The sequence below is a fragment of the Onychostruthus taczanowskii genome, unplaced genomic scaffold (assembly GCF_017590055.1).
Source record: "Onychostruthus taczanowskii isolate IOZ18803 unplaced genomic scaffold, ASM1759005v1 scaffold18, whole genome shotgun sequence".
NCBI classification, from domain to species: domain Eukaryota; kingdom Metazoa; phylum Chordata; class Aves; order Passeriformes; family Passeridae; genus Onychostruthus; species Onychostruthus taczanowskii.
The window spans coordinates 1,009,936-1,036,909 of record NW_024499017.1 but is presented as its reverse complement, the minus strand read 5'-3'; the positions used below and the strand labels follow the sequence as shown (position 1 = coordinate 1,036,909).

Sequence of the window (26,974 nt, the reverse complement as noted above, 5' to 3'; positions counted from 1 at the left end):
CTGTGAGCTCGGCCTCGGCCCCGCCGCGCTTTGTGCTCGGGGAGCGCCGCGGGCTCGGCGCGGCCCGGGGAGGCGGCCTGGCCCCTGCAGCTCCCGGCGGGCCCGGCCGCCGCAGGAACGGGCTGCCGGGGTAAATGTGCCGCTGGGTGCCCCTCGCTGACATTACCGAGAGGGCTGCTCGCTCTTACCTAATCCGGGGAGAGCAAAGAGGGAGGGAGGTTTTTGCCCATCCTACGGCTTCCCCTTAAAGATGGGGACCTTCGTGCCTTCCCCTTCTCCACGGTTTTAAAAGGACGGGAGACAACAGCGTTTGTAGTGAAAGGCAAAGCATCTCAAGTATTTCTTCAGGAGAACAACCAAGTTTCTTTTCCGGTGGTGAGCTGGTGGCACTTTTATTTTATGCTTACATTAATACAGTATTTCTCCAGTATTCTCCTTGCGCCCTCCTTTTCAACCAGTCTGGGTGAATATTGCCTTGTCTCTGTAATGAGCAGTCTACTCATAGTCTAAATAAGTAGATAAAGTGATTTAATTTCTTTAAGGTGGCACATGGGTGTCTGTAAGGAAGCTCACAGCTAATTGGACTAGGTCATGAAGGACATGGGATATTCCACGCTCGGGACATAGTTTCAGTTGTCTGTTTATCTCCCTTCTAAACTGAGACTAGCACGGTGCATTCCAGAGGGGGAGGGAAAATGGAAGGAACTCTTCTCAACCCTGATTTAATCAAGCTGGTCTGCAAGAAGATTTGAGTTATTGGAGTACAAGTACACTAATACCTAATAATAGAGGTTTTTAGGGTAAAGCTTGGATCTCTGAACTATTAATTCGTTACAGAAAATTACTTTGAGTAGTATACCTGAAGTAAAAATCGAGTGCTAGAAATTAAGTTCTTTTCAATGGAAACTAATGTTCTTAAATAGCCTTTTCCCTTTTCATAGCAGTGAAAAATCATAGAGGAAAGCACAAGAATAAGACTTATCCATCAGTGATGCAATTTTAGAAATCTGTTGTCAGCTAAGAATTCTGAACCTGATGGAATGATGGGCGGTTTTGACCTGAAAGTGCATGTCCAGATGAAGTGGCTTAACTGTTACTGCGCCATTTCTATTGATAAGGTTTTAATGCCACAGTCCAATCAGACTGCAGTAGAGGAGTTAGCTCAGAAATTCAGTGGCTCCAGCTGAGTAGGTGTGAACTAAGGAAAATGAATAGTTTAAATAACAAGAGTACTTTTCATAGTTAGATTTGAGTAGAGTTGCTGCTCTTAGTGTGAGTTGAGAAAGAAATCCTGCTCAAATGCCAGACACCTGCCCGTAATGTGGAAGAGGGGAGCATGTGCCCATATTCATGTGAGAAGCAGCTCTTTGTTCAGAAAATGCAAAGAAATCAAATAGGACAGTTTTATGAACGATGGTCTTCAGATTAAACATTCTGGAGGACTATGCATGCAACTGCTACTGGAAATAGGATGTTCTTCATTTTAAGTTAGAATCACTTTGCTTTATTTTTCTTCTGTAGTAGTGCTTTTAGTCTTGTAACTGTCAGCTTTGAAAGCTGGACTGAGTTTTACCAAATGGATTATTAGTGTCTTTTTTGCTTTAATGATTGTCTTTTTTTCAGGAGCTAGACTGAAGCAGAATAGTCAAGGTAAACGAATGATATTTGAAATTCCTGACACATAAAGAGCTCAGTTCTGCAGTTGTAGTGCAGGTAGCCAGTGTGCAGAAGGCCAGAGTGTGCTCTGTGCTTGCAGCCGCTGGCCGTGGTTAGTGAATTCCTGCTCGGTGCTTTGGTGCTACCTGCTGCAGAGAGCAGCCGCGCCGAGTGAGGATGTTGGCAGGCTCTAGTTCACCTCAGCCATCACGTGCTGCCTGAAGCTCAGCATCTCAGCTCCAGAGTTTACAGTCTTAAATGTCATGAACATTGTAGATGCAGATTTTTTTACTGGATTTTTTGCTTTTCTGTTGCTTTGGTTTTTGAACGGAAATCAGCATTAAAAAAAGGGAAAACTAGTTGTAGTAGAGGTTTTTGGGGATTTTTGTGTTTGGTTTTGTTTTTGTTTTTTTTTTTTTTATTGACAAAATGCACAACAGAGACAAATTGTTGCCTTAATAAAATATTTTAATTAATAAGAATGTTTCATTAGTCAGAAAAATTTATTGTAAGTGGGTTACTCTTCTTGAAAGTGTACATACTGTTCCTTTCCTAAATGTTCAATGGCATGATAAAAATGTAATTTTGATGTGTGTTTTCTGTGTACAGTATCACATTGTGGGCTAGAAGCTGGGGGAGATGCATAAGTACTGTGTTGTTACCATGAGCTGTTACTTCAGGTTTACCTGAGATTTTGCTGTTAGCAATTAAATGCACGTAAGCAAAAATCTTCCTAAGTCAGTGACCTGGGGTTGTTTGATGTGCCAGGGTACGTTCAGCTGTTAACTTTACAATGGAGTAAAGGAACACAAAACCCAGCATTGATGCCCCATTTAATAGTCTTTAAGTTTTGTACCACTAGAGAGAGAGATTCTAATTCTGATCCAAACTCCATACCATGTTTCTGTAATGGCCAGGACAACTGTTATACATATATGCATGTTTGAAAGACTGTATAAAATGATGATTCTTTGTGTTATCATAGGAATAATGAGAGATTTGGTTACTAATTCCACAATACTTTAATCAGATAAAGGGCTAGATAATTACAGCTAACCAAATGGTCCATCTCTGATTTTAACTTGTTTTTCTTTATAGAAGCTGAATATGAAAAGTGAGGTTGTCTGTGCTTTCAGGGAGGAAGTAAAATGTTACTTAAATTATAAAATCTATATTTGTACTCTTGCACCTGGAAAAATTAATTATAAAATTACCATGGATATATTCCAGGGCAATTGATGTAAGAGGAGAATAAATTGCTCTATAGACAGTTGATGACCTTTCCCTATTTTGGTCTGCCTTATCCAGAAACACATTTTTATCTCTTCATGTAGCAATTGATGACCTTGCTGGACATGAAGAAAAACAAGGAGAGTGTAGTGATAACTTGGCTGCTTAAAAAATTACTCATCCACTCCTTAAAAGTGAAAGAGAAGTTCTTTGAAGTGTGGTTTGTGTGGCTGGGGTGGTTTAACCCCAGCTGGCAGCTCAGTACCACAGAGCCTCTCTCTCTCATTTCCCCACCTGCGGGATCAAGGAGAGAATTGCAAGAGTAAAAGCAAAAAAAACCTCTTGGATTGAGATAAAGACAGTGTTATAGGTAAAAGAAGAGCTGTACATGCAAACAAAGCAAATCAGGGAATTCTTTCACCACTTCCCATGAGCAAGGCAGGTGTTCAGCCATCCCCAGCAGAGCAGGGCTCCATCATGCTTGGTGCTTGCCTGGGGAGACAAATGCCCTCACTCCAGACATCCCCCCTCCTCCTCTTCCCCCCAGCTTTATTTGCTGAGCGTGATGCCAGATGGTCTGGAACATCCCTCTGGTCAGCTGGGGTCACCTGTCCTGGCTGTGTCCCCTCCCAAGGTGTTGTGACCCCCCCCAGCCTCCCCACTGCTGGGATGGTGTGAGAAGCAGGAAAGGCCTTGACTGTGCAAGTGCTGCTCAGCAACAGCAAAACCATCTGTATTTATCAGCACTGCTTCCAGCACAAACCCAAAACACAGCCCTGCCTCAGCCACTGCAAAGAAAATTATCCAAAGCAAAAGCACCACAGTGGCATGAAGTCTTTAAATATTCTAAGGTTCTTTTCTAGAATTCTTGCACATAGTTCTGAACAGAGCAAGAAGTAATTTAGTCTTTGAAGAAAGACAGTCACTTTTCAAGATTTTTTTTTAATGCTGTCAAGGAGGAGCATTAGAATGCCACACTTTTAAGAGTTACTTTCAAATACACGTTCAGATGAAGTATGTTGAAGGAAAATTATTCTTAAAATTTTGCTCACGTATGGATTATGTGAAGGTTTTAACTGGAGTAGGAGTATTTTAAAGCAATTTGGTGTTAAACTGCAAGAAGGAAAGCTTGAAAATAAATTGCATAAAAATTTCTGGAATTGGTGTCTAGCTTAGAAATGTGCACGTGTTAAAATGCTTATCGTTGTTGTTTCTGTTTGCTCTGTGTTACAGATCTTTCATCAGGGAAAGTTATATGTCTTATATATTTTACAAGGGGATGACAACTGCAATACAAGGCATCTGTTTTGTAAATCTTGGTACAAGTTGCTTTATGCTGAAGTGTGATGTAGGTATCAGTTTGAAGTGGGGTTTAAAAGGTTTTTTTTTCCTATGATTTTTTCAAAAGTCAGTGTTATTCCTAAAAAACAGTGGTTACAGTGGGTGCAGTTCCTGCGGGGCTGCCAGTGTTAACTTGCAGTGTGGCTGCTTCCGATGGGAATGTGAAACGGAGCAGTTTCAGTCCCAAGTTCAGTTGAAAACTGAACCTGAGAGGAGAGGGTGACTGTTCCCTGGTGCCCTTCCCAGGGCAGCTGGCACCATGGGACCCTGAGTTCAGCCCTGCTGCAGGAGATGCCACCCCCTGTCACTGTGACTGCACTCAGGTTCCTGTCAGGGCAGGCTTAGAGCTAAGAAAGGATGCCACTCCATTGCCACTTGGGTTTGGTGCTTCCTGGGGCGCCAGGGGAAGTGCTCAGGTGCTTGTGCAAGACTGGTCTTGTTGAATACATTACCTTAAAGAGAAAGAAAACCAGTGAGTAAAAAACAGGCAGCACAACCACTCCATTTGGTGGCAGCCTGCTTTGGTTTGTTGTGGAAGTGGTGGAATTACACTCCAGCATCCTCTGTGTGTGTACCTGGTGTCATGGAGCCTCTATCTAGTGGGTCATTCTTCATGCTATAGATAAACCATTTTCTTGTAGTGCTGTGTGAAAGCTCTTAAGAAATATTGTAACTGAGCAGTTTTCTTAGAAGTGCTACTAAAATATTTAAGAACCTTTAAAATATGACATGTTGCTACTTTGAAAGGAAGTACTTTTACTTTTACATTTTACTCCTGTAAAAATGGACTCTTGGTTTTTTTGTGTTTTTTTTTTTTTGAAACCTCATTACCTTCTGTCTTTTTTTATTTTTTATTTTTGCCAACAGGGGTCTGCTGCAGTTTTATATTTTAATCTTCTTAAGTTACCTAATGTTGTTTTGGAAATCATGTGGTAAACATGCTTTGATCTGCATTTTTGTGTTGATACCTGTATGACCTCACTTTAAGGTGTAAAAGTGAAACGTCCCATGTTTAAAGCTGATCACTTTTGCCTATATTTGAGCCTTAAGTCTTGCTTCTTTCTGTTTCACAAGGTGCATGTGCAGTTTTCTTCTTGTTAAAGTTGTAAAAATGCTCTGCTCAGCTAATATTTTGGGTTCTGAATGACTGTTTATTTTGAAATATATATGCACATGTATTTATATAAAAGTCTTTAGAGTCATAAAACTGCTTTCATTCACAGGAATTTTCACCCTTTTTGTGCATGAAGGCATCAGCACAGTTGGGAGTTAATTTGTATAGGGTTCATCTCTCCATGGTCGATATCTGTGTGATTGCACAAGTGCCCTAAGGATGCAATTTGGAGACTGGTTGCACAGGTGTGACTAGGGAATCATTTGGCTGGCAGATGTTGATGGTGTGCTGTGAAACTTTAGTGTGGCTTTGTGCTGGGTCAAGTCTAATTATTTAGAAAGGAAATTTTACAGATAAAACATATGCATTCCATAGTAGATGCTAAGATGGACATTCTTCCAAAACAGCACCTGTAAAACAGAAATTTTAAGAGCACTTTTGCACATATTGAAAACAGCTGCTGACCTAAACAGTTCTGTTTAAAAATAATGTGTTCTGCTTAAACAAAAGTTGTTGTTCCTTGTACAGTCATAATTCTTCCATGGATGTAAAGGTGCTCATCTGCTTCTGGAGTTGAGTGTAGGGGAAAAGAGGATTTCATTGAAAGCTGTTCTATAATGTGCATATGGGGAAGTAGATGTAAGGTTGCCTATGAAACTTTAAATTTTTATTTCCCATTTTTTGAATGCTTGATCCTCCAGCCTATTCTATTTTTGTTATAATCATGGAAAATAAAAAGGCTAAAAAGTACTGTATTTTACAACTGCTTTAGACAGTGATTCATGGCTAAGAGTTGATGTTAGAGATTCAGCACTGCAACAGACTCAAGTTTTGATTTTGAATACATAACAGAAGAGAGGACAGTTTTTTGCAGAGAAAGACAGTGATAGGTCTTGAATTTAGAAAGTGCAGATAAAGAGAACATGAAGTAGCAGAAAAATATGTCTGCTCCTGTCATTTCCAAACCATTTATAATATCTTGTGTTTTAACTTCTGGTGCAGACTCAGGCCTGACTTCAGAGTCATTATGACAGAATTTTAATTTTGTATGCCATGAAGCAATTCCCAAGCAATACAAGTAAGTGAAATAGTGCGTACATTTTGCTTGGCATTTGAGATGTACCTGATCAGAATTTAATGGCAATAAAAGAACATGTAATTCTCTTGCCCAAGAGCTTTTTTTCCTTCTGAATTTAAATAACTTGCTTAACAATCTGGGTACTTGGAGCTTCACAAAAGAAGCTGAAGGATTTTTTTTTGGTAATTCAAGGATCCCTCTAAAGAAAGGTTACTTTACTTTTCATAAAATCAGGAGGGCCTTCAGGTTAGATACAATAGAGATAGTGAGAAGGGTGTTGCCAGTGTTGGCATCATTTGTGTCTTTGATGTACAAAATGCTGGAATGAGTAGGGGGCAGTTATCCATATGTGAGCAGGAGTGTGAAAGTAAACAGTGATTGAAGTCTTATGATTGCGGACTAGAAAAACTGAGATGTTAAATAATTTAACAGTGTCTTTTAGTGTGTAATGATATTCAGTTATTACTAACCTGAAGTAAATTTGAATAGGGTCTAACAGGGTTAACTTGGTGTCCTTATCAAGTAATTTCATTCCTTTTTGCATTAATGGGTCAGACTCACAGCTACTGGTGGTAGTTTAAAACCTGTGAAAAGCAGGGAAGCACTTGCCTGTGGTGACTCAGAAACTCGTGACAAAACAGGAACTAACCCCAGGTCTCCCTTGCCACAGACTTGTGCTCTGCACCACTAATCGTGGGTTTGGTTGGCTTTTTTTTAAAGGAATGCTCGGTCTTTGCATGCAACATGGCGGGCTGTGACGCCAGCAGCTCCAGCCATCTCTGTCTGTGCCCAGGTTGGGCATTCGGGGACACCGCTCTTATTTGTGACTCACAGCTGCATTTTAAACCGGAGCGCTTGACGAGAGTTGTAGAACTGTTGCCCTCTGCAGCAGTGCAGCCAGGCTTGGCTGCGGAGTTGCCAGTAGCCAAGTTGGAGAATTTGATTAACATTTTAATAATGATTTTAAAAATATTAATTATTGCAGCGGTTGAATTTTCATGCAACAATATTACGAGAAACAGTTGATTCAGAATTGATGAGTGGGGAAAAGCTAAGTCACTGCAATAAAACAGAATTGTTTCTAATGGAGGCACGTGGGCTTCAAAGAATAGGTTCCAGAAGCACAAGGCATGCAGAAAATGGGAGTTTAAAGAAAATGAAGTACTGGAAAGTGTGGAACCGTCAGAAATGCAAAAGTCCCACTGTAGTTTTGTACTTCTTTTAACTAAGGTCTTAAACAGTCTTAAGTTCAGTGCTTTCTGTTACGTACCTGCAGTATATCAACAAAGTACAGAAACCTGTGGCCCACCTTACGTGGCCACGGCTTTCCTTTTGCATTAGTATGCATAATAGGAAAATTTTAGTTCCAAAATTTGGAAATGTCCATTTTAAAAATACAGACTTGATCCTTTACTTTTAAATGTTGTGTGTTTTATTCTCCTTGTGGTGTGTGTCTGTGATAAAATCAATGCATTTTCTTTATTGGACATTCTTCTAAAAGTTCTTGCTTTTGAAGATTAATAAAAAAACCCAGATTTGTACAAACTGTCACTCAGATAAACTAGAGATTCTGTACTTTAGTACCAGAGGTTCGGAAAAATTAATGATTTCTGAGGTGTTAAAAGTTAGGCTTCCAGTGCCACTAGAGAGTGTTCTGTGATGTTGGATGTATTTGTGTAGGATCCATACCTGACATACCTTGTGGCACCAAGGTCTGTACTCTGCAATAAGTATCTTGACTCTCCAAGCCCTCCCCTACATATTTGCCCTCCTGAGTTTAGATTGCCATACTTTACACGGGCTCCACTGTCATCGGGGCTGCATACAGGAACACAGAACACGTGAAGGATCCCAAGAAGAAGTGATTATTTAAAATGGGAGTTTGTACAAACCTAAGCAATGAAAACATGGAGGCATCTTTATAAAACTAGTCAATGTATGTCATCCTGTCCTGACTTCTACAGAGGGGCTTTCTGTGTCACGGGTCAGTCTCCTGTAGGGCAGTCTTTATTTGTAGGTCTCTTTGATTAGGTGTAGTTATTTTGATGGTCTGCTCCCTACTACTGTTAAGTTATGCAGGAAAAATATTGAGCATAGAATAGGTCTTGAATTTGAATTGGAATAGTTATCACAGAAAGACTTGCTAAGTGAAGACACATCAAAGTGCAGGTACTTCTTTTAGCTGAGCCTTACTGAATTCAGGTAAGTACTTCCATGCCACACCCTCCTCCCTGTGTCTGCCACAGACACAGGGATGGTGATGCAATATTGCATGGCAATTACAGCATGCACTGAAGAGTATAGGGTTTGCAAAATCAGACTGAGGAAAGAAGCACAGCCCCCCAAATTGTCACACATGGTAGGATTTGCTCTTAATGTTTATAGAGGGTTTTTTTTTCCTTTCCTTTTTAAAAAGATTGGAATAGAGTGTAATTGTATACAGAGCCCATCTATGATGCCTTGTAGAACAATTGAGTGCTTCCTGTTTAGAGACTTCTGAATGGCAGTATGTGTTAGAGCATGAAAAATACCTTGCTTTCCTCTTTTCTGCTACTCTTACTACTTCACTCTGTAGCTGATCTTTCTGCGTGTCTGCCTTACTTTTTATTGCAGCATTGTATGTCCAGAACTTTTAAAAAAGTAGCTGTCTCCCTGTGTTTATAGATATTACTGGGCTGAACTGTTGAAGGTTGATTCTGATACAGCTCAATTCAGTGTGTTCTGTGCACAGTGAACAGAAACTAGATACTACTAAAAATAAAATAAAAACCTTTTCCCTGTTACTTAGTTTGCATAGAGTTATCTGTATTTTCATATGAAGTTTTCTATATTTTCTTAGATTCTATGGTTTCTGCCATCTCAATTTCGAGACCGGTGCGCAGAGCACAGCAGGCTGCAGACAAGCACGCTCCGTTGGGTTTCTCAGAGGGCTCCTGGGACACAGGTGCCAGGCTGGGTCCATGCCATGGTTTATGGTGCTGTAAGGTCCCTGTGAGACAGCTCTTGGTGTCCTGTGGCAAGGAGGACTCTGGCTATTGGCTGCCTGCTGATCCTGGCACTGGGGATACAGAGCTGAGGAAGGAGGGAAGAGAAGGTTCTTGTCAGACAGCACCACCAGGTGCAGTGCAGGATACAGCCTGGAGCAGTGTTTCTCTATCACCATCTTCATAGCTCTCTGCTAGGTGGGATTGTCACAGCAAGTTATTTGCTTGTATTTAAAAAAGGAAGAATATGGCCAAGTCCAATGTGGAAGTGGTCAATGATCTTTTTAATGCGAGTGTTTGGTTTTGATTTGTATTTAAAGAGTGATTTTTCCCTGTATTTGTGTTTAGCTGTACATAGTTTCACTAGCTAGTTTGCTAGCTCATGAATTTCGGAATGAAATTTGGGGCATTATCAGGTTTTTTTGCAGAGTGCTGTTCCTCAGCTTGTCTTCCTTCACAAGGCTGGAGTACCACAGCAGCGTGGGCTCCAGTATTCTGTGCAAAGGTGGATGTTGAAGCTCTGTTTGAATGGGAGACAGGTTATTCACTTGTTGGAATTGATGAAGTTCTTTGTTGCTTTTAAAATTGAACACTTCAGTCATAGTTGGTTACTGATGTGATTTTGATGTGGTCATTGTATGTTTTCTACAGGATACTGTTCCTTCCTGATTTTACCTTATAAGGTTGGTGGAAAGAAAATGTTTAACAGCTAGGGAAAAACCTCTTCTGGGCTGATGTTGAATATTCCAGCATATCTCCACAGGAGAAACAGTGAGCAACAGCGATGAGGCAGAAGTCAAAGAGCACTGACCAAAGTCAGGTTTCTGCATTGAGTTAGAAATAGGTCACTCTGATTTGGTGGGTGTAACAATGCTGCTGGTGTTTCCATGGCTGTGTTTGTGTTTGCATCTGCCACGTGGGGTGTGCTGAACTCGGAGAGGGTCAGGCACTCCCAGGCTCCAGGCACTGCCATGGCTCCAGTGGGCATCATGGGGGAACACGTGTGGCACACATCAGAAACATGGGGCATCAGGGGCTGGGGACTCACTGCAGTGCTGGCCACAAAGACAATTCCATGGTTATATAAGTCTGTTGGGATTTCCCTTCCTGGTGGTTGGAAAATGGATTTGGTAGGGAATATCTTGAGGTGCAAGAAGAAGGCTGCCTGCAGTTTCAGGCAGACTGGGTCACTGCAAGGTGGCAGGAAATGGGCTAATTGTTTATGAAAAAGAGATGAACTGGACAGATGACATTTTGGCAAAGGAAATCATCAAGGGTCTTGACTTAAATTTGGTATTTATTTTGGTCTCATTTTATAATATTCTGTTACATTGGATTGATCTAACTTTTGCTTGTTATGCAGGAAAAGAGAAGCCCTGAGGTGGCTGAAATAACAAAGAGCATAGTTAAGGGCACCAAAGAAAAGAGTGTCTGGAAGGGTTGAAAAAAATCCTAATTCATTAGTTGAAACCAGAGTGTATAGAGACTAAATTGTATTATATAGTTGATTAATAATTTATGTCATGAACTGTCTTCTAAAAATTGTGAAGTAGGCCAGCAGATCCAGAGGCTGTGTCTGAGCAGGGGTGCACATGTTTGTCCAGGCCTGTATTTGATCCTAACCACGCCAGGCCCTTGGGATCCAAAATCTCCTGAGAGCTGGGAAGGAGGAAGTGATACACTGCAAAAGGCAAAGCCTTAGGCCCTAAAATGTCTTTGAAATAAATAAAATTAAAAATACTAATTTCTTCAAAAATATTGGCAAGCTTTTCTCTGATATGTTTTATGTTTAATGAGTATTTTCAACTTTTCATTCAGCTTTTGGGTTTTGACATTCTTTGGCTTGTGTTACATTCTTGAAAAAAGTAACTTGTCAGTGTTTTTCACAACTTCATCCTATTCTCATTTCCAGTGCTCTCTTAACAGTACTGTGTGTAAAAAAGTCTTATTCTGAATTATGATTGTATTGTTGAAAAAGATGAAAGATTTTCTATTACTTTGTTGGTGGCTGTTATGCATTAAGAGTGCATTTTGAGTGGAAGTTCCTGAACTCAGTTTTGAAATGTTATAGAAAAAAATGTTGTTGCATCACATACAGACAATTGTGATAATATTTTTCTCTTTTATTACTCTTATATGAGACTTTTTCCCTTCCAACCATTAAGATGACTATACAGAACTTTTGTGTGTTTTTTGTTCCTCAAACTAATATTCAGTTACCCTTTCAACAGCAAACTAAAATGCTAAACTCAAGTCTAATCTATTTGATATGGGTGAGGAGATGAGAGAAGATGTGCTATTTGATAGGAGAGAAGTGGATGATGCTAAGTTGAATTTGTCAAAAGTGCCCTGTATTCCAGTGAAGCACAAATGTGATTTTTAGAATGTGTCTGGAGCTAACACCTTGGTAAGGTGAGAGGCTGGAAGAGTATCAGCCTAGTCCTGTTTACTGTTGATAATTTCCTGGCACATGAGGCACACGATCTTTTTCAACTTCTTCAGACTGCTTTCTGTGCACCTGCGCCTCAGCAGAGCTTTATAACCAGTGGTTCGGCGTGCCTTCCATCGCCACGGGATTTTGGTGCTGTGTCCGGGTCCCCGAGGCACTGCAGCCAGCCAAGCCCAGGGGCAGCAGCTGCTGTGTCCGTGAGGGGCCGGTGCTGTGCTCTGGGGACACTGCCACACGAGGTGGCCTAGGGCATGCTTCGCACGCCTCACAACATGCGCTTAGTTCCTCAAAAGCTGTTTCTAGGCAGTTTTCCTTCAGCTTTTCTGTTCTGCTTGTAAACTTGCTTGACTCTTACCTGGTGGGATGCTGTATATTGCACGTTTGCAGGTGAGACTGAAGGAAGCCTTGTATGGAGTGGGCAGGTTTTCTTTGTAGCAATTGGGCATTATTTGCAGGTATTACAGTGCTGATACAAGTCTTCTTGAAGAGGACTTGGATTTCAAGTACTAGGAAAGCATTTTGAAAGATAATTATCTTTACTCAGATTTTGTAGCCTTACATTTTATGTGACCACAAGTTTATCTCAGTGTGTTTGTTCTGTAACCTCCACTGAAACTGGTTACTTCCATGATCTTACCACTTTACATTAGTGCTCCATAATGTCTAAGCTTTTCTGAGCAAAGTGTGCATCAGGCAAGCATGTTGGTTTGGCTTCCAACTGCTTTATCCTTTTACCTGTTCTAATTGTTTTAATAGTCCAAGTAGATAATTAAATACACCACATTGTTTTAGTTCTGTTGGTCATCTCTTTTCCTTGAGATTGTTTTTGCTTAATTGAATAATACGTACACAAATGGAGAAAATTCCTGTTGAATAGGACTTTACAGATCCACAGTGAAAAATGCTCATCTGAGGAATATCCTTGAAATAGGAGGAAGTGATTTTCATGTTTTAGCAGAGTTGTGAATGGAAGCTGTATCTTTTTCAAAGCAGATATTTCGGGGGAAGCGGAGGCCTTTCTCCGCGCGCACGTGCGAGGCGCGGCCCCGGGGACGCGTGGGGCGGCTGGGCCGGGCGGGAGGGGCCGGATCCCGGTCCCATGGTGGGGCGGGGCCGGTTCCCGGTTCCGCGGGAAGGGGGCTTTCGCCGCGGTCACCGCCCGGCCCGCCGCCCGAGCCCGCCTGCGCTGCGCGGACACGCCATGAGCTCCTCCGCGCCCCATGACGGGCAGAGCTGCCTCCGGCGGGCCGTATTCCTGGAAGGGCGTCTGGTCTGCGTGCTTGCCGGGGAGTAAAACCTGCAAGGGGAAAGGTAGCGCCGTTTAAATTGCCTTATGCGCAGTATTTAAAGCTGGGCTTGTAGGAGCTGTTAAGTTGTGTCCCCCGGGAGGTCTCGGTAGCCTGTGCATGTCACCTTTCCCAAAACAGTGTCGAGAATGCTTTTAGCAACAGGTCGGTGCGTTCTAGATGTTACCAGGAACAGCTTCTCTTGATTTAGAGCTAGGAAATGTTAAGATGCGTTCTCCCCTTTTTACTCTTACTGTTGGGTAATTTTTTTCATATATGTACAGCCTTTTTGATAATTGGAATTAAAGGAACTAATACTCTTGAAAATGACACCTTAGTGTTCCTTAGTTTGTGGCTGTTGCTTAGAAACTTGTTCCTAATGTGTGCAAATAAAGATAGTGAAATAGAAAATATTGCATAAGTTTTTTTACCTGTAGTGAGGGGTTTGTAACTAAAAATATCTTTAAACTTTATCTCCAGTTCTGTAGTTGTTTTTCCTTGGTTTGTAAATGCATGGTTTTCCTAGTTTGGTGGGTTAAATGTATTCCACTGTTAAAACTTTTGCTTTTGATTAACTAGTAACTTTTGAGATAGCCATAAAAGATGTATTATTCATCTTTGTGTTAATAAGAGTGATGAAAATGTAGGCTTTGGGCAGGTTTAGGCTTGGTAAATTACAGTTTATAGCTTTATGCAGTGTCTTTCCTGCATGCTAATCCCAGTGGTCTGGTTCAGAGATTCCTCCTCGTTTCAGTCCCTGCTCCTGTGGGTGTTGTGGAAGGTGTGTGTGAAGGCTGCTCACACAGGAGCACTGGTAGCACAGTTCTGTTCTCCAGTGCTTCCGTACCTTGGAAAGCTCAAGTGGGAAGTGCATCTGTGCACAAGGTCTTTCACAAAGTTTGTAGGTTGCTTCATTTAACTGTTGCATGGGCTCAGCAAGGTGTAATTAAAGACAGCAGAGCTCACCCGGCCTGTCAGGCTGCCCAGGGAACTGGTCTGACGCAGTGGTTTTCACCAGCGTTATCTGCAGGTTCTGGAGGATCCCTGGATCAGGATGTACAGGGTCAGGCAAGAGGAAGCACACACAGACACTTCTGAAATGTGTGTGTTTGCAATATTTGAAGGGAAACACTTGCAGAATTTTACATATGAATATGTTTGTTATTTGTAAGCTCTTCCCAAGCGAACAGTGTGATCAGCAGTGGTTCTCCTGTGCCCGATGGTTTGTTCTGGAGCACAGAACTGCAGGGTGCCCCCTCCTGCAGCTGCTGGGACACAGAGCAGGCAGCTGGCAGAGGCCTTGCTGCTCCAGGCCCCTCGCTGGTGCAGCATCACTTCGCAGGACACATGCTTGATTTGTCACAGACATCCTGAACTTCTCATCTAAGCTGGAATGCCTCATAGTGGGAAGATACAGCCAAAAGACACAAACATTCTTGTCATGTCTCTACAAGATCGGTTGTGGCCCAGCACTGAAAACTGCTGCATGGGTGTTTTTCCCAAGGTATTTCTAGACCACCAAGACTGAGATGGAGGAAGAGTTTGGTGGGTTAGGAAGATGCTGTCAGTGGGACTTGTGAGACTCATAAAAGCAGTGTCTGAGAATCGTATCTTAGACACTCTTACTTTTCTAGGTCTGGGAAGAGGGACTTCTGTAGAGGAATTTGGACTTGTCTGTCTCTCATTACTTTTTAAATGTCAAGGACTAAGTAGTTTTGTGAGTAGGAATCTCTTAGTTCTCTGCTTTGTGCCCTGAACAGTGCATGTCTTGCAAAAGCATGCACAGTATGCTGCTCTGAGCTGTCTGGTCCAAGTATGAGTAAGTTTGTGGGTGAAATGATGCTAAATATGGGAAGCTTGCCTATTGCCTAATATTCCCATGTCAAATAGCAAGGAGATTAAAGATGAGGTTTATTTTGAGAGCTTTATACGTACGTGACAGATCCAGAGCTGGTTGTACTCGCAGAGAGGCACTTAGGGTGGCTGAGAATTGTACTGTGTAACAGAAGCCAATTTTTGGATAGCATTTTATTTAACTGCCCTTTACCTACAAAGGTATGGTTTATTTTTTCAAAACTGTGTTTATTTTTTTCAGATAGTGCTAGTAATTTCTTTTCCACAAGAAGGAGGAGAGTTAGGAGTGCAGGCAAACGTAACATGTTAAGAAATATGGTTGTTACTTGTTCCACATCTGTGGAAGGCTCAAGCAAGCTGTGTGGTCAGGCAGCTGTCACCTTTGCCTGGGGACATTGGAGAGGACAGAACTTCAGTGGGAACTCCACTGATCATAGAACTTCATCAGGAGGGACTGAAAATGTCTGGAGTATTTACATGGTACAATGAATTCTCAAATTTGACAAGTGAAGTTTGAATTTCTAGTCTTATTTGGGAAATCAAATAAAGTAATTGCTTTGGGGTTTTTTTCCTGGTATCCTTACAAATGGTTTAGTTAAGGAAGCTGAAGCAGTGGCTGTGCTTTACAAGCCATGGGCCTCAGTAGCACAGTAATGAAAATGAAGAGTCACTGTCCTGTCCTGGGAAAAAAGCAGGGTAGCAATTGTCTGAGCTGTGTTTTTCAACTTCTATAAAATAAATCGCACTGTAATCATGATTACTGAGAAGGTCACATCCAGAAGACAGTTTTTTTCATTAAAAATGCCTCGTCTCTCATACACCAGCTTAGAATTGTTCCATACACAGAGTTGATACACACAGGTGATCTGGGTGAAGCATTTCATAAATGCAATATTAAAAAAACAAACCAACAACAACAAACGTCTTATTTGTAGCATGTTTTTACTCCCCTCCCTTGCAGCTTCCAGTAGGTAAATGCCACTTTAGAACAACGAGCAGAACTTCTTCACGTGTTCAGTTTCCATGTCATGCGAGTGTCTGTGCCGTATGTGTACGGCTGATCTACACATACCATATATGCAGTTTGTGATACATGGCGGGCTGGGGGGGTTTGCTTTCATTTGTATCTCGCTGTCTCTTGAAGCTTCTTTGTGAGTCAGGAGATGCCGTATGCATGGCAGTGAAGTGTGCAGATGTGAATTGTCTGTTGTCTGTTCTGTTGCAGAAATGAGCCGTCAGACCGCTACGGCACTACCCACAGGTACCTCCAAGTGCACGCCGTCGCAGAGGGTGCCCGCGCTGACGGGCACCACAGCTTCCAACAATGACTTGGCCAGTCTCTTTGAGTGTCCCGTGTGCTTTGACTATGTGCTGCCACCCATCCTGCAGTGTCAGAGCGGCCACCTGGTCTGTAGCAACTGTCGCCCCAAACTCACGTGCTGCCCCACTTGCCGAGGCCCGCTGGGCTCCATCCGTAACCTGGCCATGGAGAAAGTTGCCAATTCCGTACTCTTCCCGTGTAAATACGCCTCTTCCGGCTGCGAGATAACTTTGCCGCACACGGAAAAAGCAGACCATGAGGAGCTGTGCGAGTTCAGGCCTTACTCCTGTCCCTGTCCCGGTGCTTCGTGTAAATGGCAAGGCTCTCTGGATGCTGTGATGCCGCACCTGATGCATCAGCACAAGTCAATTACGACGCTGCAGGGAGAAGATATAGTGTTCCTGGCCACGGACATTAATCTTCCTGGTGCTGTTGACTGGGTTATGATGCAGTCTTGTTTTGGCTTTCATTTCATGCTAGTGTTGGAGAAACAGGAAAAGTATGATGGTCACCAGCAGTTCTTTGCAATTGTACAGCTGATAGGAACACGCAAGCAAGCGGAAAACTTTGCTTATCGACTCGAGCTAAACGGGCATAGGCGGCGATTGACTTGGGAAGCAACTCCTCGATCCATTCATGAGGGAATTGCAACAGCCATTATGAATAGTGACTGTCTAGTCTTTGACACCAGCATTGCACAGCTCTTTGCAGAAAATGGCAATTTAGGCATCAACGTAACTATATCCATGTGTTGAAATGGCAATCAAACCTCTTCGGGCCAGTGTTTAAAACCGTTGCATTTAATTTAGCAGAAATAGGGTAACCATCTTTGACTGTCAGACAAATTATTTGGTAGATGGAGGGTAGACGTAAATGAAGGTAAATAAAAGGAAAGGCTGTTAAATTACAGGAAGCAGTTGCATGTAGTAACTAATATATTTAAAATAAGTCAACAGTAAACCACTGAAAATATATATACACCCAAAATGGGCATCTTTTGTATTAAGAATTGATTCTACAGGAAATGTTGTAAAATAATTCTAAAACTTGTTTGTAGATTGATTGTACTGTTGAAAAGGATACTGTTTCGTGTTTTTGTTTGTGTTTTTTTCCTCCCCCTTTGACTGACAAGCCATGTTGAGCGGTCTGGTCTCTGGCCGCTGCTTCCCCTCCTCCTCCCCACCCCCCCTTTGTAAGTCACTACATAGTATTGCTGCTGTTTGTGTATATTTTTTGTGTATTTGCTAATTTTTATTAACTTCTAGTTTTTCATTAAATAAATATGACTTTCTTTTCTGTAATTCAGGTTTTTCTCTTTTTTGTATCTTTTTAAGATTAATTACAGGTGTCATCTTTTGATATGCATAATTGCTATGGTAAAACTTATATTTCTGTATGTTTGGTAAATTTTGTCTCTTTCCAGTAGTCAATTCATTGGTGATACTGTTCTTAATTGAGCTATTTGTGAATGTACTGAACTCGAAAGGAGTGCTTATGTTCAAAGATGTGTCAGGAAAGACAGCTCCTTTAAAAACAGGTCTAGATGTTGTTGTACTTTGAGTTATCTTCTAACAAAAATGAAACAATTATTAAGAACTTTCCGAATTTAAAAAAAAAAAAGCAATTCACATTTCAAATTTAGAGATGCTTAGAAAATGGTTGCATCCTTGTATTTGTCGGTTTGCAGTACAAAGGAATATTGTATTACACAATATTTGTAATTATAAAAGCAGACCACTTGTCTAAAAAAAAAAAAAGGCAGTCAGAGTGAGATGTTTTCAGTCTTTTTATATTTGTCATTAAAAGATTACCTGGCAAATGAAAAAAACACAGCCAACTTCTGCTTTTTTGCTTTAGCTCAAAGTTTGACACATTGATGCTCTTGCTCAGTTTCTTGTCTTCATGTCTTTTGGTTGTTACTAAAGCAACTGTCTGGAGCTGACTTTTGTATCTCATTTTGGTGACATGATCCACATGACAATGCAGATAAATCTCTTCCAGGTGTGACTGACCAGCCCTAAAGCTTTGGAAGGATACTGGGCTTTATGCAGACTGCCTGTATGTGCAAACGTGAACCACGAATGTAAACGGGATGTGTGTTACAGAACAGACACAGACAGGAGCAGGGAAAGCTGTTCCACCTGGAGCAGGAAGGAAACCTTTGTCAGAGCGAGTGGGAGCTGGTCTGGCTGTTGGCTACTTTTGTAACACATTAAAATACAGTTTATTTACTGTGCACTGTCTTAACTTTCTTATCAGAAGTTGATCTGTTAGGACAACTCTTGTTCTTACTATTTTTGGTGCATGATGAGGTAAGTAGTTCTACAGGTAAGGAACATAAAATCCATTGGGTTGGATTAATAAAATACTACAGAAATAGTCGGCTCCATGTAGTAAAGTTTCATGCTGAAAATTTGATACTTAAGACTGTTTGAACTGTGCACAGATGTAATTTAAAAGATGTACTGGTACCTTGTGACGGTAGATAAATGCTTCCAAAACTCCTGCAATCTAGCATTTTTTTTTTTCTTTTTGAATATACAGCCAAGTGTTTGCAGTTTTCTAAATTCAGTAATTATTCTCACCTAATTAAGCTTGTCTGTATTTACCTCCCGTTTGTCTTTAACAGAAAGTTGGCTAAATACTCTTTTTAGAGGAGCCCCCTCTCCCTTGCCTCCCTGGTGCCTGCCTGGCTGAGCTGAGCCGTTCCAGCTCTGGCCGTGCTAAGGGAATGCGGGGGAGGAGAGCGTGTGTGGCCCGGAGAGGCCGGGGCTGTGCAGGGCTGGCCACTGCTGCTGCGTTTGGGAGGGTTCAGCTGGGGCTGTGTCCCCAGGAGCACTGTCACCCCTGAACCCTTGTGCTGAGCTGCAGTGGGCTGAAGGTCAGGGCTGTGCTCTGGAAGGGCCTTCAGGAATGGCCTTTGCAGTGAGCTTCAGAAGCTGCCTGCCGTGCTCAGACAGGTTCCTTCATGTTTCACAGAGGACAAGAGCTATAGCATAACTACTGTATGCTGACTTACTGTAATGTAAATTAGTATTGCTCCATTTGGTGTTAAATAATTGTATAAAACCTTTAATATCCATCACCAGATGGAATTATGAAATTACCCTTGGGCCCAGATCCTCAACAGTATTAAAAGCTTAAAGAGTGTGAGAATCTGGTAAGTCAACTACACTGTTATATATGAAAAAAGAAACCATACTAGAAATCTGTACAGTTTACTACCTTCTATAAAATAAATGGTGTATTAAAGCCTGGCATTGTCGTAACATTAGCTATTTATTTTAGAAAGTGCTGTTTTACTTTGCTGTATTGGGAGGAGTATTCAAATTTGTCTTTAAAAGATGAAATACAGTAGATCTTGCATTTGTCTGCTAGCACTACCTCCATGGTTTTTCATTGCCCTTAAAAAAAAAAAAACAAAAACAGGCCTTAAAATGTTTGACAAATGTGGATGTAAATATTTTGATTCTGTTGTGACAGTTCCTGCTAGTTGTTGTTTGCAGTAGTGGTTTAAAATTAAAGCAGGTGAATGGTTTTGTATTGCTGCCTGTCCTGTTTTATCCCGAGTCTTTCCAAGCTGCTGTGATTAAAGCAGGAATTGTTCTAGTGGGATAGTTACTATCTATCTGTAGCAGTTTGTGGTGTGGATAGAGGAAAGGAGCTACCGCTGCTTTGACTTTTGATAAGCTTCAGCAATCCGGGGGTGTTTTTCTGAGGGACACAAGCTGAATCTCTGCTCCATCTAACTGTTCCTAAGCAGATGCTCCCAGGGGATTGTCATCCCTTCGGAAGTTCTGCACTGCTCTGGCTCACTGCTGCACTGCATTATTGGGCTCAGTGGAAGCAAAACAAAAGGCACCGAAGTGTGGCTGCAGGGTCTGCTGTAATGGGTAATGCTTATGTTTGTTCAGGAAAATCTCAACTCGGTAACAACCTCAGCTCTGGCACAGGGACAGGAAGAGCTGGCACCAAATGCGTGGCATTATCTTCAGAGTGCCTTCAGGTGGAGTCCATGGGGACAAGACTTAGGAATTGGAGTGGTCTGTCAGACAGAAAGTCATCCTTTAACTTTCTGCGGCGCAGCTCCCTGTTTTGCCATGCTAGCATTTTTTGTTTAGTAGTCCTCATTCTCTTCTAAAAAAATGCAGATTTGTTTTGTCCCTGTGTAAACAGACTGTGCTGGAATTCCGAGCATGTCAGTGCTCTCTCTGTGCAGGATTGTTTCTCCATCTGTTTGGTAAAGGATTTTTCCCTCCTGTTTGATCAACAGCAAAGCAGCAGCACAGAGTTACGAGGCAGGGGCTTTACCCAGAGGGAAGTGTCTTTGCACTTCTTTCCTGCACATTTCTCATGAGGCAGAACATGTTCTGTGACTGGGGCCGTTGTCTGTAGTCTCAGAACATCCTTGTGAGTAACTAAGAGTGCAGCTCTTAAAATACTGACACACAAGCAGGTTTTGTTTTTATCATTTTATTAGATTAAGTCTTGTCGAAGTTGTAAAATCTTTCGTAAAACAGGTGTTGAAATTCCCACTGAATTGATTACAATCAGTGCTGTTATATTCCAGGTAAATCAGCTCTGTTATCTACAAAAATGAAAGCAAAGCAAACTCTTTACTTTTGATTTTTAGGCAGCTTCTGGGACAGGCTCTTGTGACTGGTAGAGTTGGTGTTTCATAAGCACTTTGGGGTTTGTTTCAGAACCAGTGAGCAAGAGAAGGATGTAACAATACCCAGGATTGCTTGTGGGGCTCACCCTGGAATAACAATGCCAAGGGCCCCGATCACACACGAAGCACAGTTCTCACTGAGGTTCAAGGGGACACAAGACAAAGCTGTCAAAGGACAGGGAGGCTGCCAGACTGCTTGAACCTTACATTACTCACACTGAATAAAGATCCAGAATTTTCTTGGCACTGTTCAAATAGATTTAATTTCCATAGGTGAACCTCCAAGCATCGGCATCCCCGAACCAAGTGAGTGGGAATGAAGGACATGCACTCTGCCCCTCCAAAACATTCCTGGGTTTTCTCATTAAGGCCTCATGCACACTCCAGCCGCCCTGCTGCTGCAGGGACAGCTGTGCCAGATGGGAACTGATGTGTTCTCTCCCTTCCTACACAACAATTCCTACATGTCAGTTCTGGCATTGCTTCCTGCATTTGAAAAACAGAACAAACTAGAACCAAGTGCTGAAAGAACTTCTTAACTTCATTTCTTAGGCCATAGTGCTTCTCTTCAGATGCCTTAAGCGTATTTTTCTAGATTTCACAAACCTTATTTTCCCCAGACACTGCTGCTCCTTAGCACATTATTCATTATTATTACAGATATTTTGCAAATAAGTAAACTTGCACTAAATCCAGTTTGCTTTTTGTAACAACCCCACCTATGGCCCTCTCCTGCTGCACATTATTCCCTCTTTAAGGATGTGACCAGCTGCTGCCATGTACACACCTAGGTGCCAGACAGGCTAAGGAATCCTTTCTCATGCTCAAATCCATCAGGAAATGAGATTCAAGATTCTTTGCTGATAAAAAGCAGCAAATGCCCCTAAAGTGCAGTTTCCTTTTGATGGCACTGACACCCCCATTCAAACCCATTTAGCTCATAGTTGTACGTGATACCTAAACGTAGCCGAAAGAGATCAAGACCTATGGAACTGGAGGGAGGAGTAAGCTCAGCCTGTGTGCTACAGCTTGCTGTTCAAGTGCTCCAGCCCGGCCTTGACCGCGAAGCCGCCGTCGAAGGCGGCGTTCAGCACCTCGTCCAGGCAGGCGGCCAGCACGAAGGTCAGGTCCTGCCGCACGTGCGCCGCAATCTCCTCCAGATCCTTCTCGTTCCTTTGAGGAATGATAACTCTCTTCAGGCCGGCCCGGTGTGCTGCCAGCACTTTGTCTTTAATTCCCCCAACCTAGGGAGGAGAAGAGATACACGTATGAAAACAGTGAGCTAATCTAACAAAATAGTTATTGTAACATCACATCAGGGGTTCAATTTTGAGGAAAGGTTCTGCCTCCCTCAGTCAGGAAAGCAATTAAAAATGCAGTCAGAGTTGTAGCCCATCATGTGCTTAATGAGGGAAATATATTAATATACTACAGTATTCTTTCTGTAACAGCTAATAACAAGAGAAAAATTAATTTAGGAGTGCAGGTACAAGAGAATCAATAGTGGGTATGCCATTGCTTTTCAGGAATTTCTTTAACAAAAGTGGCCTTCACTCTGGTTTTTTTATACCACTTGCTGAAATCCTGCACCTGCATCAGAACAGAAGGTTTTCAGATAAAGGCAGATTTAGGGGGAAAAGAGTCCTAAAGCAGCAATATCCCATGAAAAATAACTTGAGCTGTACAACAAAATATGCACAGCAAAGCAAACCTGCGTTCTGGGAGTGGAGAGGCTCTGCTCCACTGAGACCATCTTAGAGCAGAAACTTGTAATTTTACAATGCTTGAGAGGAAGGGCCTGTATTGCAGTACAAAGGGCAAACCCTGGCTGCTGTGACGGGGCAGGAGTGACCCCCGGGTCCAGGCAGTGCTGCACACTCAGCAGCAAGGGCAGCCCCTGGCACAGCCCTGGCAATTCAGCCACTGGTAACAGCAAGATTCCAGGCTGCCTTGGGGAAGGAGGAAAATGTGGTTTAATATTCACAGGTACCTTATCTCTGCACACAGCTTTAGCAGCAGGCACAGTCAGGACACAGTCACTGCAGGGTGCTCCAGAACCCTGGACAAAGGCCTGTCCTGTCACTCTCTGCCCCCAGAGCCTCCCAGGCCACTGCCACGGCTGCTCTGGTTCTGTCTCTGCAGCAAACAAAATCCTGTCCCTGATTTCCAGCTTCATCCTCCTCCTGTCCATCATTTGGTATGAGATGATAACTCCCACACTGGCTTCAGCACCTGTGCCAGGCTCCAGTGACACTTGAATCTAGACTCTGTTTGTTTGAATGCCTTCTTCATGCTTTGACAAAGCTTTATGGAAACCCCATTTGGCTGAGCCACATCCAAGGATCAACATTTAAGAGAAACCTAAAAGGAGATCCATGGATTCAGGAGTAACCTGTGTGCAGTTACTCTGAGAGCTTTAAGACACAACTTTTCACAGACACCAGAAGTAGCTCTGTACCAACAGTCTGAGGAAGCACATTTAGAAACTGCAGTGCAGACTCAGAGCCACCCTGCATTTTAAGACTTTGAGGTTTCCTTTCTAAGTAGACATTTTAATGTATTTTCCCAAAAAGCCACATCAAGGCTGGCTTTAGCTTGGAAGGCAAAGCAGAGGAGTAGGGCAGCACTGCAGCAGCCTGGCCCCTTCACCTGCACCAGCAGAGACTGCATTGCTGCTAAGGAATGATCCAGCAAGGCTCTGGATCCACTCTTGTCTAAGTGGCTATAAACAGATTTTATATCCAAAATAGGGAGAATTAATACAACTTAGCTCCTTTCTCCAGTGATGCTTACTGGAAGAACAAGGCCTCTTAGTGTAATTTCTCCTGTCATGGCTACATCTGAGCACACCAGCCGCCCACTGAAGAGTGAAGCAAGGCAGGTTACTATGGTAACACCAGCAGATGGTCCATCTTTTGTGACAGCTCCAGCTGGGAAGTGCAGATGGATGTCAGTGTTGTCAAGGAGATCAAAACTTCCAGAAGCTTAAGGAAAAAAAGAATGGTTTGAATGTTAAAAATCTAAACCCATTTTGTTCCTGGTCTTTATTCTAAAAATCCACCAAGAACTAAAAGCCTTGGCACTATTTACTAACAGTAGGCTGAAAAAAACAGCACAATATTGCAGAGGCCCTAGGGAAAAAAAAAAAAAAACAAAGAAATCCCAATGAGCTTTCCTATATCCAGATTCCTAGAAAAAACTGTAACGTGATAACCAATAAGCTTGGCATTTGCATTGAGAAATTGAGAGTAGGGATTAATGTGGAAACCAAGGAATTTCCACATAGAATTTTTATGTCCCAAACCATCAATGTGAATATTCAGAGAACACTTCACAGAAACTCACAATTATAATCAAGTGACACTCTTATTTATGTCCTTTCACCTGTTATGGAGTACATGGAGTGTAAACCAAAGAGGTAAACATGCACACAGGTAATGCCTGCAGCATTTCATACATTAATTACATTCTGGTTTTTAACCTATCTAAACTTACACAAATAGTGGAAGATACTATTATTATGGTCAATTATTTGCCTGATCAGCAGATGATCAATCTAGAAGGCAAATTTCTACAAGTCCTGGGAGGTTCAGACAAAAAAATTGTTAAAATATTCTTGTCCAGAGCCCTACTGCACTGCATCTCCACAGCTGCCATACAAACCCAACGTTCTCAAAATACTAAAACTTAGACTAAAAAACCTTTTAAGAGAACCTGTCAGAGAAAAGCTAGACTTCCATATCTGTCTCCATCATAAAAATACTGCTGGAAAGCTTGAGTGTAAGAATGAGTCAGAGGCAGTGTCTGCCACAACCAAGGAGAAGCACCTTGGCACTGAGGCTGCCCACAACCTTCCAGGCTAGGGCAGGGAGACACAACTCATGTTCTGCCAGGCCACAACCACCCTGGCTTGGCAGCAACTGGGAAAGAACTACCCAGAGGCACTCTGGAGCCGATCTCATCTGCGGGGTAGCGCCGATGGCCGGAACCCTTTCTGTGCTACAGGCCCACAGCAGTGATGCCAGGGTTACTGAGCAGGGAGGCAGCAGCAGCTCCCCGCAGCGTCCCCGCACCGTTGGTGAGCTGGTATCTCTTGGCGTTGCTGCGCAGCCAGCTGATGGCCAGGTGAGCCGACTCCTTCATGACGTCCCCCAGCTGGCCGGTCAGCGTCAGCTGGCCCTCCCCGTCCATCCTGCTGGCTTCCACGAACATGATCTCCCCTCCCAGCGGCGTCCAGGCCAGCCCTATGGCCACCCCGGGCTGGCTGAGGCGCTCGGACACCTGAGGGGAAACACGGGAAGCGGTTTAGGAAACAGCCGTTGAAAATTTGCAAAAACAATTCAATAGTTGGCTTTGAAACAACTGTACCCATCAAAACACTAAAGTTAAGCCAAGTGTCTGACCTCTTATATTTTAGTTTATTATTTAATGCAGCAGTAGCTCTGGATATGTGTATACACTAATTACACAGCAGGAGCTGTATCTGGCAGCTTAGCTTAAGGCCATGGCAATCATCCTGGCGTGTCATTCTTGAAACCTTCTCTGCCCCCAAAACACCATGAGAATCTCTCCTCAAAGGACTTCAAGTATTCAGTCAATCCTGACTGAATGTTTATGTGACTCAACCCATCTGCTGGAGCGTGTTTGCCCTGGCTATTACTCCTGTGACAAAGCCAGTTTTGCTCCCTGGTGTTCCCTACAAGCCTTTTGAAAGGTGGTGGCACTGCCTGAGCTGTGGCCAGCCAAGCCCCTGATGTTGTTCCCTGCAGACATTTACACTTTGGAACAGCAGAAACGTGAACGTGTTCCCAGGCCAGGCAGAGGGGACACCTGACAGAGCCCCTCTAGGGGCAGCCAAGCAATCAGCAGCTACACTGGCAGCCAAAGCCAAGGAAGCCACACATCCCTCCTCCTGGTTCTCCTGGGGCTCTCCCTAACCTGTGCACTGGCATCAGCATCCTGCCATTTGCTTTCATTAGCATGATCAGGCTAAAAAGGCTCTTTCTTTTTCTAGCATTTAAGAAAATTGTACAGAACTGTGTGTTTCATTTTTATGGTATCAAAATACCTCACCAAGCATTTTCATCCTTGCCAGCATCAGTTCCTATATCAATTCCCTGTGTGTTATTAGTTACAGTGATTGATCATTTTAGTAACTGCTTAGTAGCTCAGGTTAACAAAGTCAGTTCATCCTGGTCACACTGAAGTCCAACAGTGCTGGAACATTCCCCTTTGCACTGGGGACAATGCTATTTTTGACCATCATGGTTTCAAACATTAAAGGTGAGATAAACACAATTAACTGTCCACACCCTCTCTCAGCCCAAAGCAGCCATCAACAAGGTTTATTGATTTGGGGGTTTTGTTTCAGTTTTTTTAGACTGTACTCTGGATCACCTGGAAACAGTTTAGAGACTGTTTGAGAGCTATGGGGCAGAACAGAGCAAATGGGACAACCCAAATGGTTCTGTAGACTCAGCACAGGCTCCCTCCTCTATCCTCAGACTAGTCAGGTACCTCCTCCTGCTTTCACAAGTCAGTTGAGATTAGATAAGAGAACCTGCCTGTGTAGTAGGTGCTGATCACCTTTGGACCATTGTTCCTTGCATTACCTGGTGCCTCCAAAGCCAGGCAACCTCTCCTGCTGTCCTGGAGAGAGACTGGACCACCCCTGCTGCAACTTCCTCAGCTGAGCCTTTACTGAGCCTGCTGACAGGCACACGTGGCAAATGCCCGGGCAGCTCTGAGATCTGGCTGCAGAAAAGCCCTTGGAAACCCCCAAACACAGCCAGAGCCACAGAACCCCCAACACTCAGAGGAAAGCACCCTGGACTACATGAGACAGCCACAAAGTGTTACAGGGAGCCCCCCAAGACTAACTGCTCATGGCACCTCTGAATAATTTCTTCTCACCAAAAGTCAGATGAATTTAAATTAGAATAAATCCTTTCTTACACTTTCTAAACAAGCTCAATTAAAAATGACCATT

General features: G+C 42.8%; 2 protein-coding genes across 3 annotated transcripts in view; one reads left to right on the top strand and one right to left on the bottom strand.

Moving 5' to 3' along the window:
• The window catches only part of SIAH1 (siah E3 ubiquitin protein ligase 1), a 20,231-nt gene extending 663 nt beyond the window's left edge, over positions 1 to 19,568 (top strand). The window contains exons 1-2 of one of the 2 annotated variants that reach the window (XM_041400691.1): positions 12,978 to 13,163; positions 16,218 to 19,568. In XM_041400691.1, coding sequence (XP_041256625.1) covers positions 13,073 to 13,163; positions 16,218 to 17,068 — 942 coding nt within the window. In that variant the 5' untranslated portion in view covers positions 12,978 to 13,072 and the 3' untranslated portion in view covers positions 17,069 to 19,568. Of the gene's footprint in view, positions 1 to 12,977; positions 13,164 to 16,217 lie in introns of those variants that run through there. The other variant, XM_041400692.1, reaches the window with a different exon arrangement.
• Positions 19,569 to 20,770: 1,202 nt separating this feature from the next.
• The window catches only part of LONP2 (lon peptidase 2, peroxisomal), a 37,307-nt gene continuing 31,103 nt past the window's right edge, over positions 20,771 to 26,974 (bottom strand). Inside the window, exons 13-15 of the mRNA XM_041400539.1 lie at positions 25,059 to 25,266; positions 23,779 to 23,969; positions 20,771 to 22,229 (exon numbers count right to left, since the gene is read on the bottom strand). Of these exons, the coding sequence (XP_041256473.1) occupies positions 22,008 to 22,229; positions 23,779 to 23,969; positions 25,059 to 25,266 (621 nt within the window). The 3' untranslated portion in view covers positions 20,771 to 22,007. The remainder of the gene's footprint in view (positions 22,230 to 23,778; positions 23,970 to 25,058; positions 25,267 to 26,974) is intronic.